At 31.7% G+C, this 16277-nt stretch overlaps 1 protein-coding gene across 1 annotated transcript; it reads left to right on the top strand.

Moving 5' to 3' along the window:
- Positions 1–1659: 1659 nt before the first annotated feature.
- On the top strand, positions 1660–15153 carry LOC130812849 (CAAX prenyl protease 2). Its single transcript, XM_057678464.1, has 8 exons — positions 1660–2113; positions 3383–3442; positions 3601–3807; positions 4589–4700; positions 5139–5210; positions 6108–6170; positions 10055–10132; positions 10454–15153. Exons 1-8 carry the CDS (start codon positions 1880–1882, stop codon positions 10588–10590), a joined length of 963 nt encoding a protein of 320 aa, XP_057534447.1. The 5' UTR covers positions 1660–1879; the 3' UTR covers positions 10591–15153.
- Positions 15154–16277: the final 1124 nt, after the last annotated feature.

Raw genomic sequence — 16277 nt, 5'->3', positions numbered from 1 at the left:
GGTCGGATTTGATGGGATCCAATTATATAATTTTTGGCAAAGTGTGAAAGATACATCATCTTATGTAAGAAAATAAGGAGGTTGTGGACAATAAGACCCTTAGCATAAGAAAACATGCAAATGAAAACAAAAGGCTGTTATGCTGCTGCATTTGTTTTTGTACGTAATTTAATGTATACATTGATATTTCATCCTATTCACTTTATGTGTCTCATTTACTTTTGAAATACTATTTATCTATTGCTTTTAAATCGTATTTTATTATTGATCAATAAGTTAAAATATAATCATCTACGATTTATATTTAATTCGTATGAATGTGAAGTTTATTAATATCAATTTTTTATAAATTTAACTATACATAATTAGATTTATTAAGGATTAAATAAGTATATTGAATAAAGTATATAAAGTAAATGAGACACTTTAATAAATAGAAAGAACTATTAAATATCTTTATTATTAAAATGAAAAATTATAAAAAATACATTTTAAAAAAAGGGAGTTACTAAATTTCGCCACCCTTTTCATTTTATCGCCACCCCCTCTTCCCACGAAATTACGTATTTGCCCCTGAAGTTTAAAAAATTACAAAATTGCCACTCCTTACAAATTTCTTATTTATAATAATAATAATAATAATAATAATAATAATAATAATAATAATAATAATAATAATAATAATAATAATTAACTTTTTATATTCTTAAAAAAAATATAAATAAAATTAATAATAATAACAGTAGTAATAATAATAATAATAATAATAATAATAATAATAATAATAATAATAATAATAATAACAAAACTTAAATTAAAATTAATAATTAAAAAAAAAAAATTGAGTCGCCCAGAATTGGGCGCCTGAACCATGGTTCAGCCGCCCAGAACCGGGCGACTGGACCCCGGTTCAGGCGCCCAATTTTGGGCGACTCAATTTTTTTTTTTTTTGCTTTTTGGAAAATAATAATAATAATAATACTAATACTAATAATAATAACTTATAGATTAATGTGGCCTATTAGCTCAGTTGGTTAGAGTGTTGTACTAATAACATAAAGGTCACAGGTTCGAGACCTATACAAGTCATTATTAATTTTTAAAGTTATTATTATTAGTATTATTATTATTATTTTCCAAAAAGCAAAAAAAATAAAAAAATAAAAATAAATAAATTGAGTCGCCCAAAATTGGGCGCCTGAACCGGGGTCCAGTCGCCCGGTTCTGGGCGGCTGAACCATGGTTCAGGCGCCCAATTCTGGGCGACTCAATTTTTTTTTATTTTTTTTTTAATTATTAATTTTAATTTTATTATTGTTGTTGTTATTATTATTATTATTATTATTATTATTATTATTATTATTATTATTATTATTAATTTTATTTACATTTTTTTTAAGAATATAAAAAGTTAATTATTATTATTATTATTATTATTGTTATAAATAAGAAATTTGAAATGAGTGGCAAAATTGTAATTTTTTAAAAATCAGAGGCAAATTCGTAATTTCATTTGGAGGGGGTGGCGATAAAATGAAAAGGGTGGCGAAATTTAAGGATCGGGTAAAAAAATGAGGTTTTAAGAAGAAAAGTTGGAGTTACTAAAATGAATTTAAAATAAATTATGTTATTATTGAAATGTAATGAATATTGTAGGATCAAAGTCCCATCTCATTTGACCTTTTGTCTCCTGCAATAAGTCAAGTAGTCAACAGACTGAAATTCCCATCACTCAAAAAATTCTTCTGTCCTTTTTTAAATTCGTAAATCTTCCAAATTGATTTTGTCAATCGATTAATGGAAAACTGGTTCTAGTTTATTCCCAAATCCCAATCAAAGTCTTGTTATTTTCATTGTTGATGTTCCTGCGATTACAAAAATGGAAGCAGAAGAAGAACTCGGAGTACTAACAATGGCGGCAATGTCAAAAACGACGGCAGTGATAACATGCGCCGGTATGTCGGTGATGTACGTTGCAATACTTCACTCACCGACTCTAATCTTCCAATTACGTCCTCCAAATTCCTTTAATCAATTCATGATAAGACGTTTCATTTGTGCTGCTTTCGCTTCTCTTTTTTGTCTCTTCCTTTCGTCTTTCCTTCTTCTTCCTGTAAGTTTTCTCTTTTCTTTTTTGTTTCTTTTTTCCGATTTCCGGTTTTTTTGTCAATACTTGCTATTGTCAAGTTACTTTGTTTCGGTTAATTGATGTTTGTTAGTCTGCGATTGATCTTGCGTTTATTTCTAAAAATTAAATTTCTGGAAATGTAGGAAATTGGAAACATCTGAAACTAGTAGATGATAGTTAGGGTTATTTTTATTTATTTTTTGTTTGGTTGTCTAGTAGAGTAATTTGGAAAATAAAGGATGTATGGTGTTTAGTAGACTAAACTAATTCATGTAAGATAATTTTTGGATCTTTTGAATTTTGTTATTTAATCAGGATTTTGGTTTTTGATTGATTTGTTGAGCTGTCATATTGCATCTGGATTTTGGGGGAGTTTCGGAGAATCAAAGAGGAATTTGTTGATGAGTTGCTCACGCTATTCATCTTGTGGTTAAAGCACTTATGATTGGAACTTGCTGTTGCACACTTACAACACTGATATTGCAATTGTTGTATTCAAAGTATACTGAGATTCCAGGCATGTAGTATATGATAGATAGGGATTCTTGATCATGGTGGATAACAATACTCCTAGCGTATGCACTAATAAAGAGTGCTAGGTTTGGCAGGGGAGACCGTTATGCATGCATCCGATAGTTCGTTTAGGAGAGACTATTTTTAGGTGGTTTCAATCAAGAAGATGTCTGCTTATCTCATTAAATCAAACGAAAAGACAACGTTATTGAAACAAATAACAGATTGATTGGGTAATGCTGTTACTACGATAACATTGAATATGGATGAGTTTAAACGCTGCAATGTTGTCATAGAACAAGTACAGCTTAAGTTTTAGTAATATTCAGCTTCTGTGTAGGTTGAACTCTAAGGCATTGATTGGTTAATGGCTTTGTTAGCTTTTGGCTTAGTAGTTGGTCAAATCGTCATAAAAACTTACCAAGTGAATGGCTTAGTCAATTGAAAAGTTGTGTTTTAAGCTAAAATGAAAAATCTCCTATTAGCAATTTTTTTATGGACTTTGGGCTCGTTGGTCCACTTTTCGAATAAATAGTCAACAGCCGATGATTAATTTTATCAAACATCACCATCAATACTTGGCATATATAACTGGTTTAAAAACCAACTAAACAACTAATGCCATAACTAATCAAACAAGCCAACTAAACCAATCGATGAACAATATCCAATATGGTATTCAGATGCCCCTTTCTCATTGTTATTGAGAGTCTGATTTTGATGTAAAGCTGTCTTTTGCAGGTTGAGAACTTGAAGATTACACATCTATTAGCCCTTTATGGTATTCAGACTGACCATGCTGTAAGTATCTTTGGCGGGCTGATTTCTGCCATTGCCTTTTTCAGGGATACATTTGGATTGGGTTCTTGCATTACAGTTATCATATTCAAATCTGATGCTCTGCAGATTAGGAATGGGTGACTGATAAATTTGCCTGCTCAATTGCATGTATGAAACAGTGGCACGCTCTGATCTTTCCAGTGTCATTGACTTCTCTTGTGTATGCGGGGTCCGTGGTCTTAAAATGTTTGTTATTGTTGGATTTATGGAATGGAGATGGAATTGAGGATGTTCAACACAACTCTTTGCATGATGTATATAACAAGATATGTTGTATGATGTTATCAATGGCCTCAAACGTTGCAGCTTGGCGTAATCTTGTTGTGGTCAGTTTGTCTTCTTGCTCATTCCATATGTTGAACTTTTGCATATCGATCCTTACTCGCATGCTTTACTAATTGGTTTGATGTTAGTTAACCTTAATTACTCTTATATTCCTTGCTGCAGATACCTTAGTTACAGTACGGTATTCAGTATCTTGACATACTGATGGCTGAATTGATTCAAATTAATGTCTCTATGATAGGAAAAATCTATAAATTTTTGTTTGAGATTTGAGGTCCACCTGCAATGTATTGGTCCATAAATAATGATGAATATCTTTTACATGTAGGTGATTAGTATTAAAAAATAAAAGGAAAAAAATGCCCTGAATAATCCAACTTTTCTGTGATTTTCTTATAACAATTCCAACTTTTGATTTATCTTAAATAATCATAAATATTGAGTCATTTACCCAAGAATTTTGATGACCAAATGGTAACCTGTTTTTATAGGTGAGTTATCTTAAAGAAAAAGGAAAAATAAAAGTAAAAATCCCAACTATTGGGTCATTTACCCAAGTGGTGTGTGATAGTGTTCATCATTTTGGTTCCAGGTTTATTTTTGTTATTGTTTTGTGGTTGGATTGTTTAATTAACAGGTCTCAGATGAACACCTTATTTTCATTGAAAATTTTGCTCTGAGAATTTGATTTTGTTTTTTGAATGCTGTTTCATGTCTGACATCACTCTATTTAGTGTAACCTTTTTGCATGTGTACCTACTGTCTTGAAATAGTGGTTGACCATTGATACGAGTCTCACTATTACAGTCTTTGATTTTATAGGCTCCAATTACTGAAGAATTGGTCTTCAGGGCCTGCATGATACCTTTACTTCTGTGTGGTGGGTTCAAGGCACAAGTTGTTATATTTTTCTGCCCTATGTTCTTCAGCTTGGGTAAGTACAGCCAAATTGACCAGTGGTTATAATGACTCCAATTTAAAGTTAGAGGTCTTTTCATTTGGTATGTAATATTGTAATCACAGTCTTAGCAGTATTATGTTGTCTGTTTAAAACCTGGTTAAGTCCGGATTTTGTTATAGACCCAATGTTCTATTATTGACGCTCTCACTTATTTTTTCAAAAGATGTTGCCTAATCTTTCAGTCTATTTGTGTCCATAAATCTCCCTCTTTGCTTGCTCTGCATCCATTGTCAGTCTCAGTCCATACTCTTAAGTACATTATCAGACTAAGAGCTTAAGTATGCGGTATCAACTCTTTTTCTTCATGTGCATGCAATTGTTGTTTCCTTTTTTTCGAGTACTTGAATATCATTTTGTTTTCCTTCCTTTTTGTGGCTTCTAATCTACCACTGCTTATTTTTGTTTTAACAGCGCACTTGAACCATCTGCTGGAGTTCTATATCCGGAAAAATTACAGCCTGAAGAAAACTTCCATAGCTGTCGGTATATACTTATCTTCCTTCTATAAATAAGCATGAAGTATAAGTAATTGGATTCTGAGCACAAAAAAGTAATGCCTTTCCCATCTGGTACCTGTCTATGTTCCATGACAAGCTCAAACTGCAATACCTTGGAGTTACATGTGGATATTTCGAAAAATGATTTTAACTGAATAGCGCCTTATTTTATTTCATCATTGATGTACTTTAATTTTGGTTTAATTATATGCTAGTTTTCAAGGAAATTCATTTTGTCTTTTGCACTTTTTCTTTTCCCTAGTATCATGGGTTTCTATAGCACTGTTAACAAAAGAAAAGAAGCTGTTGCATTGGCTGTTCTGACATTCTTTTGTGAATCTGTGATCAGACATATACAATATATAAGTCTTTCTTGGTCATTCTACCTTGTTATCTTGTTATTGCTATGCTGTGCTTTTCCAAACATCTCTACAGTGATGCATTGTGTCACTTTTTTTATGCTCTTAGTAAATTTTCCTATTCTATCCGATTTTGTTGACTACTTTAGCAATTTAATCCATGTATTATGCTATCTACAACAAAAATAAAATGCTATCACCCCAATGCCAAGTGACCAGCCTAGTCGAGACATGTATTATGCTATAATTAGTAATTAGAAGTTTTAGTAAAAAGATGCTATCATTAGTAACTATTCGAGACATCAGGAATTTATGTTTTCATGACCTGTTAAGAGTTAAGGCAATGATCTTCTAATCTTCAAGTGTTTCTGCTCCGTAAATAATTTGGTTTTTCTGTATATAATGTCTCTGAAACAAGTTCAATCTAACTTTCTCACAATGATTTAACTATATCCTTATCTAAATTGCATTCCATAACATAATACTCTTGGTAGCACTTACGCTTGGCTATGATTGGATTTCAGGGACCCAACTTGCATATACGATGATTTTTGGCTCTTATGCTTCCTTTCTCTTCATTAGAACTGGTATGTCTTGGTTTCTCTTGGTCTTGGAAAATCAGGTCATTACATCTTAACATCATGATGATATATAGTGTGCCCTTTTCCCAACTATGTCTAGTTATCTTAGTTTGCACGAAGATATTGCTTCTACCCTAACATTGCCAACAATATACTCGGTTGGTAAAGGGGTGGAGGGATAACTATGTCATCTACATAAATATGTACTGGTATGGGTATACTTCTCTAGTTTTATGTTTTTCTTTGTGTTCTATTTTTTTTATTGATCATTCATGTACTTGTTTTTAGTTGAAACTAAATTCACAATATATGAAGTCATACTCATACGCTGCTGCCTCTGATGAATGCTGCTAGTATTGCAAGTCAAACATGGATATACCTTGATGCTAATTCCATTAGAGTAGATTTTAGATAGAGATTATTTCCACTGTGTCTTCATTGTTAACATCATAATTGACAGACATATGCAGCTTTTTCTTTGGGCCTGTCTTCATTTAAAATTTTAAATATTGAAGTATTGAATTATATATTAAGAGGGGTACTGAGCGAAAATATGACAGAAGCAATCATCTGGTAAACTGGGCTTTGATATTGTCAACTAAACTGGAAGGTGGACGAGGGTATGGAAGGATATAGGTTGACTTTGGGGTATTAACTTGCAGTGAGATAGCAAAAGGAAAATGAGAGATATAGAAAAAGAGAAGGATATAGGTTGACTTTGAGGTATTAACTTGATACAATTAGCTCTTGCTTCAGACTGGCCTGTACTCTCTTGTTGAAAAGAAATATCAAAAGTGTACTACAATGCCTATAGCCAATATCAAAACAATGCATTGCACCACTTGGAAAGGCCCATTAAAATGGGCAGCCAACTTTTCAAACATTATTTTTGCCGTAGAATGCTGCTTGGTGGAGCTTAAAGCAAATGTGGTGCCCACTGGAAATTGCTCCTTTTTATACACTTTGCCTTTCATTACCTTCATCATTACTGCACTCTCTGGATGCATCTCTTTCCAGAAATTGCTCCTCCAAAAAGGAAGATACCATTACTGACATGCTTAATCGCTCAGAGCACAGAAGGTTGGGCTTCTTCTGTACTTAACTTTAAAAGGTGTTTATTTGGTAGTGGTATGAGTTGAAGTATTAAGAGTACTCTGTCAGGCTGTTCAGATCAGGTATTTCAACTTGGGTTTTCTATTAACAAAACACCGCATATACCATCCATTTGTGTGCTGCTAATATAGCTATTATCTTCTTTTGACTGGATTTGAGAGCATGAGAACTAGGACAGCTCCTGAGAAGATGTACAATTATTTTTGAAAACCATTTCTACCATGGATACTCTCCATCTGACATGCGCAACAAGTGGAGCACTATGATTTGCACATGTTTGGTTTTAAAGAAGGCATATGACAAAGTACTAAGGAAAATACTTTGGTGGTTATGGCCAAGAAAGGTATGTCAAGTATATTATTATAGTCCAAAATATATATAATGAAGTACAATCTAGTATTAGGATATGTAAAGGAGCAACTAAAGATTTCCCGATCACTATTTGTCTACATCAAGGCTCTGCTTTGAGTTCTTTTAAGTTTGTAGAGGTCCTAGGTCAGAATAAGACCTATGACAAAGTACTAAGGGAAGTAATTTGGTGGTTTATGGCAAATAAAGGTATGTCGAGTATATTACTATAGTCCAAAATATGTATAATGAAGTACAATCTAGTATTAGGATATGTAAAGGAGCAACTAAAGATTTCCTGATCACTATTTGTCTACATCAAGGTTATGCTTTGAGTTCTTTAAAGTTTGTTGATGTCCTAGATCAGAATAAGAACTTCTTGGGAGAAATCCTATGGTGCATGTTTTTAGCTGATGACATTGTATTTAGTGGATGAAAGTATTGATGTGAGCAATGCTAAGTTAAAGATTATGAGGTTGGCGTTAGAATCAAAAGGTTTTAAATTAAGGAGTAAGACAAAGCATGTGGAATGTCGTTTTGGCACGAATAATCGTAGCGAATGTGTTGTAAAGTTAGATCAGAAGGAGCTCCTTCCAATTAAATATTTTGTGTATTTAGCTAGGTGAACTAGGTATTTTTTTTCCCTCCATAGCTTACCCGATTGCAATAAGGTCCTGGCCTAGTTCTTCGTTCCCTGCAAGATGGAATCCCATGATCTAAGCTAATCTTTTACCTTCCACAATTCCCTAATTATATCTGCCAAAGCAAGCAAACATCTCCCCTGTATGCTTCTTCAAAGTCAACCCATCTTTTTTGCATACTTGAATACACTTTAGGGAGCGACCATATTGTGTGTGTTTATTCAGTGATGTACTATCATTTTACTGGAAGCTCCTGTTACTTCTTTCTATTCTTGCCGTGTGGGATTATTACTTAAGGAGGCCTTCCCATGCTTGTGAAATATGATAAGGTCACCTTATGTTTGGTGATTTCTCTCATGAAATGTAGGAAGCAGGGGATGATAGGAAATGGCTGAGGTATTCTTCGTGAAGTAATTCTTGTTTATATTTTTTGTTTTTTTATGCTTTCCGTAGAGTTATTCCCTTCCCCTGGTTAGAAAATTTATTTTGAACACTAGGATCCCAATTAAGGTAAAGTGTACTTTTTTTGTGGGATTTAGAAGGGAAAATTTTAGAAGTGTATGTTGTGTGGCATAATGCTTTAATGGCTATCATGCGGGGTCTAACTGCCTATAGTTCGAATGGGATTTGCAATTTTTTAGAGGTCATGAACGATTTTAACTAATGACTTTCTGTAGGATATAATTACTTGTGTAACATCTTTGTGAGCTTACGTAGATGTGTTTTAGCATTTACTTGGGGAAATTCAACAGAACTAGGTTAAGTAATTTGATTTTGTTGTTCTTAGGAGAATATGCCTTATGTCTGTACACTGCTTGAAGATCTTTATTATTTTTCGTATTAAAAATAGATAGAAAAGGACCAGTTCCTCTTAATAATATTGTTTCCATAATTCGTATATGAAAGTAATCATGGTTAGCTCCCTTGAAAGATGTTAAAACCTGGACTTATATATGTGTCTTAGAATCATAGCTGCATTGTATTTCTATCTTTCTGTCCGCTAATCAAATTATCACCATTTGGTAAGCTATGATAGAGTCTGCCTATGGCTGTTGATATCAATATTCTATGATTCTATCTTTACTCATAGTGGATCTTGATTCTGTTCATATTAGAGCTTTCTTGTCAGGGATTATGCATGATAGTGGTACTGATTGAGTGCTGCTTGTATATGACATATGGTTATCTTGAGTTTTTTATATAGGAAGTTTCTTCATTTTTGCTATGTTTGTCCTCCACTACAATAGTTCCATTTCTCTTTGATTCTTATTTTATAAGAAGCCTAAGGTTCCTTTTTCTTTGCTTTGGACTATTGGATTATAGTAAATGTATAGTCAAATCATGTACACTTCTATCTATGCAACGTTGCAAGTCAACGACCCACCTAACCAACTTCGACGGTGTCATTTATTTGCATCGGGGTTACGGAATGCCAGCGTTTAATCATTCCGTGGTGAATTTCTTTTGATGTACTTCCATTTAGCAGGTGCAACTGGACAAGTTAATTGATTCGTCTTCAGATCCGTTAATATTGGATTTTATAATCTGCACCAGGCATAGTTATTTTGTTTGATTGATAAATTGGTTCTTGTCATAGTGTACCTATAATATATAACAATTTCACTTTTCTTATAGATTTAAAGATAATTTGGAAATGCAATGTTTTTATGCATCTTTTGAGTTGTAGTGTCCCTTCAGGAAGTTGGTTAATATAATGAACTTCTGTTATCTTTTATTCTAAGTGATAATTGATTGAGTTGTTTAAATTGCCTTTATTTGTTTCGGCAGGGCATCTGATTGCTCCATTAGCTGCACATGTTGTTTGCAATTTCATGGGCCTGCCTGCGGTTTATGCCAATAGAAAAGGTACTACAAATTTCTTCACATTTTATAATTTTCTTGATCTTGAAGTAAACTGCTATCAACAGCCTGGTCTAATGTGGTCTCCTCCACTTGAATCAAAATTACGAACTTTATCTGAATTATTTAGTTTTTAGCATGTTGAGTCTTACAATATGGAATAGGATTCCAATGCCTCTTCCCCTTCTGGAGAGGTGGAGAGGTGGCATAGGGCGTATCTATTCTTCGGATAAAAGCATCAGTTTTGTCAACACATATTCAAAGAGCTCGTAGGAAGTCTGTCACAAATCAAATCTAACCTGATTTTTTTTCTTTTAAATACTTCAGGGGTCATAGTAAGTTTGGCTTTCATCACCGGGACTGTAATGTTTGTACGTCTCCTTTTCCCTCTAACTAGTCCTACTATGTACCAGCATGGTATAGATAACTGTCAGTGCTGGCAAGGATATTGTAGTTGGAGCTAGAATTTTGTTTGGATTTTGATAATTGATTTTGCTTGATAAATTCTACTTGTATTGAAACTTTGCAATCATTTTTGTATAAGAACTCTTTTGGGTCAACCTGCCTGAGCTGCTATCATTGTATTTCCTAGTTAGAATGCTTTATCCGTTGTGGAAATGTGGAGGCATAATGTTTTGGTGCCCATGTCGGCCTTCGTGTCAGTGTCCTTGTTGTTTAAGTGGTGTTCCTCATCATGTATGCCCCAAATACTCTCCCTTTTCCGTTACTTGTTCTGACTTCCAAGTTGGAAGTTCCAACTGAATCAGAGTATGCCCACTTGAATCGTAGAGTAGAACTACCATAGCTGGACCATTAGTCGATGATGCCTGCTGCTCGAGCCTCGAGCTCTCAAAGCTCACTCAAAACCAGGCCTCATAATTTTGGCTCTAGAAAAGTAGGGAAATCGTTGAATTCGTTTGGTAAGTTGAGGGAAGCTCTGTCTTTTCACAAGCTAGACAGGTAGGTAATAAAATGCCTTAGGGTAAAGTTCGAACTAGACCCGGGATTTTTTGAGGTCATGCTTGAGCAAGTCTAAGAAGGCATGAGTCAAGTCGTACCATGTCATGCCTATTCTACCAAAAGTAAAGCTCTAGTAGATTCAAATCTAGAATTGTTCAAGTTGGATTTAGTAAATTCGAATTTGAAATAAAATGTCATGACTCGGGTCAAAAGGTCCAAGGGCATTATTGACCATTTCATATTAATTAGTCTTTGTACTTTGTAATTACTAATTAGAATAATTGTTATCTTTTAGTTGTCTTTTTGGGGTTCAGGCTATATATGGAGTCACCCTTGTAATAATTGTTTAGCTTTGGGATTAATAGAATAATAAGGAAAGACCTTTTAGGAGTTAGTGGGTAGACTCGAAGTGTCCATTCTAACAGTTTCGGTAACAAGTCCGGCTGGTCTATTACATAAAATTAATTCAATTCGAACTGAATTGCACATACATGAAAAAAAATCAATTTATTAAACGAGTGAACACTCAAATGTACTTCCATATCTAAAAAAAGTTTGGTTGAGTGAAAAAAGGTAAAGAACATTAGTGATTAGTGTAAGTAACAATAAGTGAAGTAGTGAAGGAAGGAAGGACATGCAAATGATTAAAATGCCTAAAACCTTACCTGCCTAGACCCTTCATCCTTACTTGTAGCTGGCAGATCGAAGATGGATTTGTTGACTCAGGAGTTTTTGTATCTTTGGTTTCAGAATTTCTCATTATTAGTCCCTGTGATTCCTATGAGTACAAACAGTATTTTTTTCAGATTTCCTTTCAGTTTCATTATTTATGGTATTTAATTTAAAGCTGAAATGACACTATGGGTTTTAATTATTTTTTTATTCTAATATTACACATTTTTTATTAATATTTTAATTATATTTCATCTTAGTCAACCTGGCAAATTAGATTATTGACATGAACTTTGATTTTGTGGGGTACTTTCAACTATACCTTACCTCACCTTACTTCACTCTTAACATTTTCAAAGTTAATCAAACTTTATTGACTTCACCCTTTGCAGTTTGCCATTTGCAAACTTGTTTCTGAATTTTGATTAGATCTTCCCCATCCATCAGGCCATCACTCTCTAGCTGGACAGCTTCTGAATGAAAAGAAAATCATCTTTTCAATCTGTTAACTCTCCCTTTAAATTTAAGGAAACTTCTTAGTATATTCAATGTTGTCTACTTTACTTATTGTTACTTACACTAATCACTAATGTCTTTGCCTTTTTTCACAAAGTTTTATAGATTAAAAATAATTTATCATGAGATTGGAATGAATTACATGCAACGGTAAAGTCGAAATTTAAGATGAAGGTGGGCCAAAAGATCAGACTATAGTCAAAATTCATAAAAGTTTCTCATAGGTATTGTAAAAAGAAAAAATTAAAAATTGAAAATTGGAGGTTGTAGCCAACCTCAGCATCCCTAGCTCCACCTATGTTTAAATGTTAACCATTTTCTAAGACATTTTGATATTTAAGTTTTGATTACAAAGTAATTTGTTTAAAGGATTTGTAGTTGAAGCTTGAGTAGTGTTCTATTATGATTTTATTATTCGAATTATAGAGAAGTATGTAATATGCTCTCGGTGTTCTATTATAAGAAATTCAGACAAGGTGATATTTTAATATTTGTGTCATGTTAACATCTCATAGAGTCAAGCTGATCATTGTCGATCATATATATATATAAATTTCATCTCCAATGACCGACATAAATTCTTAAACTATATTTGATTCTCACTTGGGTTCACAATTGAGAAACTTTTCAAATGATCATCCATTATAAACTACTTAAACAAACTACTATATTTTGTTGGTATAATTAATTGTTTAATTTCATTTAATATAGTGTTTTGTATCTCTTTGAATTTGCTGCTTCAGGTATAATGAGAACAACTGTTTTTAGGTAATGTATGGGGGGTAACTCTATCAGAATACACATATTGAAACCATTATTTAAATAAAACCCTTTTATTGAATTTTGAAATTTAAGTTTTCTTTTGATTATTTCAATTTTCCGGTAGCACTTTATTTGGTAGCAAATGGCAATGGTCCAGGAAAGAAAAGGTAAGTTCAATGATTAACCCCAAATCCAATGTAAGAAGAAGACATGGGTTTTTATGGATAATTGCAATTTGCAATCAATAAATTTAGGTAAATGTTATAATTAAAAAAAAAACCCAGTTAACAGCTTGCTTTAACAATACATGCCTTTACAATAGTTGGAGGCATAATCAAACATTTTGAGACATATTCATTGTTTTAAAAGCAATAAAGCTGCATTGTCTCTTTACATTTGACTATTTTAGATTAATTCTCTACTTTCCTTAACTTTTTTATTAAAAAAATAGTAAATAAAAAATTCTTGAATATAAATTTAAAATATTAATGCTAATAAAGAAATTTTATGTTAATAAAAAGTTTTTTTCTTGTATTATTATTTGTTAAGTTTTTTCTTATGCTTATATAATATTTGTCACACTTTTGAGCATTTTTTAATAACAATACTACACACAATATTATAATAATAATAAGGAAAATTTATAATTCAACTTATGCACAATTTTCCTATAATAATTTCAACTATCAATTAATCATAAATAATCCTATTTATTAATTCACTTAACCTGTGCTGCTGTTTGGATTTTGTTTACCGGTTTGTCCTCTACCTTCTTCATCCTCCTTTAATGCTCAGTATCTCCATTAATGGAAGCAGCAACAACCTCTTCAAGCTCAAGAATTTTTTTTTTATTTTTTTTTTTTTACATCAATCTCATTCCTATTTCCTTTCATGAAGAGCATTATCTATTCCCATTCTTCTTCAAGTAGGATTTCAATTGCAAGGAAAACCCCAAGATGTAATTAAAATATGGTGTGTAACCCACATCTTGCTCAACAATTCTTTTAAGTTCAAATGAAAACAATTTATCTAGGTCTACACTCATTGTTTAACACATACCACCCACGTACTCTAATTCAACCCTATTATCTTAAACACCCTACCATACCACCATTTCACGGTAACTTCATCAGAGTAACTATGAACAACAAATCAATAAAAATAATCAGATTATATTAGGTTAAATTGACAATAAAAAAAAAATTGCAGAAATTATAAGATTTAACTTACCATTTGGAAAGGAGAATTGCCATAAACTGGCTTGGAGATGAGAGAATTGCAACGAGCTTCAATGGTAGTTGAATGTTTAATGGTAAATTAAAAAAAAAAAAAAAGTTGTTACCTATTAAAATCTGCAGTGGGTAACTAAACAACAGGACGGGTTAAGTGAAATAATAAATGGGATTATTCATGGTTAATCAATAGATGAAATTATTGTAGAAAAATCGTAAATAAGTTGAATTATTCTGGGTAAATTAATCTAATAATAATAATTATTATTATTATAAATATTATTATTACAAACTTTTTTTGGATTGGTATTATTATTACAAACTTATTTAGACTATTGGGCGATAATTTAAATTCTTGCTAAATAATAAAAAGTATATGAAGTACTACTATTATTTTATGAAACATGTACTCCTAATTCCTAACATGTCAAAAGTGAAATCTCCGGTAGATTTTTCTCAATGATAAATGGCAAATAAAATGATCATTGATTGGAACTACCAGAGATTATATGCTTGTAGCTTGGGACCATTATTGTCATAAATTTGTTTAAAATTGGAATTAATTTTAAATTCTCAATTTATGATTCTTCAAATTAAGAGAATTTATATATGATAGTGAAAAGAGGGGAAAAACTAGAATTAAAGGGGTTGAAATGGATTTGAACTCTTGATCCTCATCCAAGATATGAAATAACAAGCATTTTACATTAGCAATAGGTCCCATGAATTTTTGCAACAACTTCTATTTTCGTTAAAAATTCTATAATTTTTTTATTTTCTTAGAAAAATTGTCTAGAATAATTCAACTTTTTAATAATTTTCCTATAATAATTGCACCTATTGATTAACCATGAATAATTCAAACTTTAGGGTGTATTTGCCTAGAGTAAACTCGATAACCTGATGAGTTGCTATAGCAAGTTTTATTTTTTTAAAAAAAAGATAAATTAAAATAAAATGTCAAAAAAAAATGTAGAAAAATGTCAAAAAACTATCTGATTTTCTTTATTACTCAAAATTATTTATGTAAAATTTTCAAATTTTTCTCTAATTTCACAATATTTTCAATTTGCTTTTTTGGTAAATTACTTACTATAGTAGGTCATTCGGTTAACCAAGTTTATTCTAGATAAATATCGTATAAAGTTGGGATTATTCATGGTTAATTAATAGGTTAGATTATTGTAGGAAAATTATGAAAAAAAATGAATTTTTTCCAGGTGATTTATCCTATTTTCTTTTAAATTTTTAATATTTGTGGTTTGAGTATAGATTCAATTAAATCTATTGAATCCATGCTAAAACCGCTTATCAATCTATGTGTTTATTGCACTAGTATAGATAATCATCAATATGATTTTTGTTAATAAACTAGAGCACATTGTCATCTTATGTGCTTATTATAAAGAGATGATGCAAGAGGAGTGGAATTGACATAGTCAATTCACTTGTATACATGTGAAATTTTACCTTTTTTTTTATTATAAGATAGTCTGAGCGACTACATTAAAATCAAACTAAAAATTATTCATAAAAAATAATATTCAATTACTCTTAAATTGAAACAAGACTCAATTCTCTAAAATGAAATGAAATTATGTAATAAGCCATATAATAAGCTCAAAAACCAATAGTACCAAACATAAGTTACTAATTAATATGTTCCATTATCAATAATAATAAATTAATACACCTTGTTTAAAACATCCCAACAAATAAAAGAGATTTTCCTAGAATTAATTAACTGCATGCTCATCTTCTGCAAAATAAAAAATACTTGTATTTTATCCACCAGCCTTTTCCTTAATTCTATCTATCCTATGAATTTTTGTAAAAGTCTTCTTACAACACAGAGAAATACAAAATAGCCAGAATAACATAAACAAACTACAAACTGCTAAAAGCCTAAAACATCTGTTTTTTCTTCCCATTTAATCAAAAAAACGTTCGCATAAAATAATCAAAGGAACAGACTAATACCTCCTAACCTCCACTAGGACTAAATAATA

This window comes from Amaranthus tricolor, chromosome 5, assembly GCF_026212465.1.
Source record: "Amaranthus tricolor cultivar Red isolate AtriRed21 chromosome 5, ASM2621246v1, whole genome shotgun sequence".
Classification (NCBI taxonomy): Eukaryota; Viridiplantae; Streptophyta; class Magnoliopsida; order Caryophyllales; family Amaranthaceae; genus Amaranthus; species Amaranthus tricolor.
The sequence above is the reverse complement of the archived record's forward strand: the minus strand, read 5'-3'. Positions and strand labels throughout refer to the sequence as shown.

Bases quoted from the DNA above. Each gene is read 5' to 3' on its own strand.
- LOC130812849 (XM_057678464.1), top strand. From the start codon at position 1,880: ATGGAAGCAGAAGAAGAACTCGGAGTACTAACAATGGCGGCAATGTCA. The intron at 2,114-3,382 runs GTAAGTTTTCTC...TGTCTTTTGCAG, and splicing joins CGTCTTTCCTTCTTCTTCCT to GTTGAGAACTTGAAGATTAC. The intron at 10,133-10,453 runs GTACTACAAATT...TAAATACTTCAG, and splicing joins GGTTTATGCCAATAGAAAAG to GGGTCATAGTAAGTTTGGCT.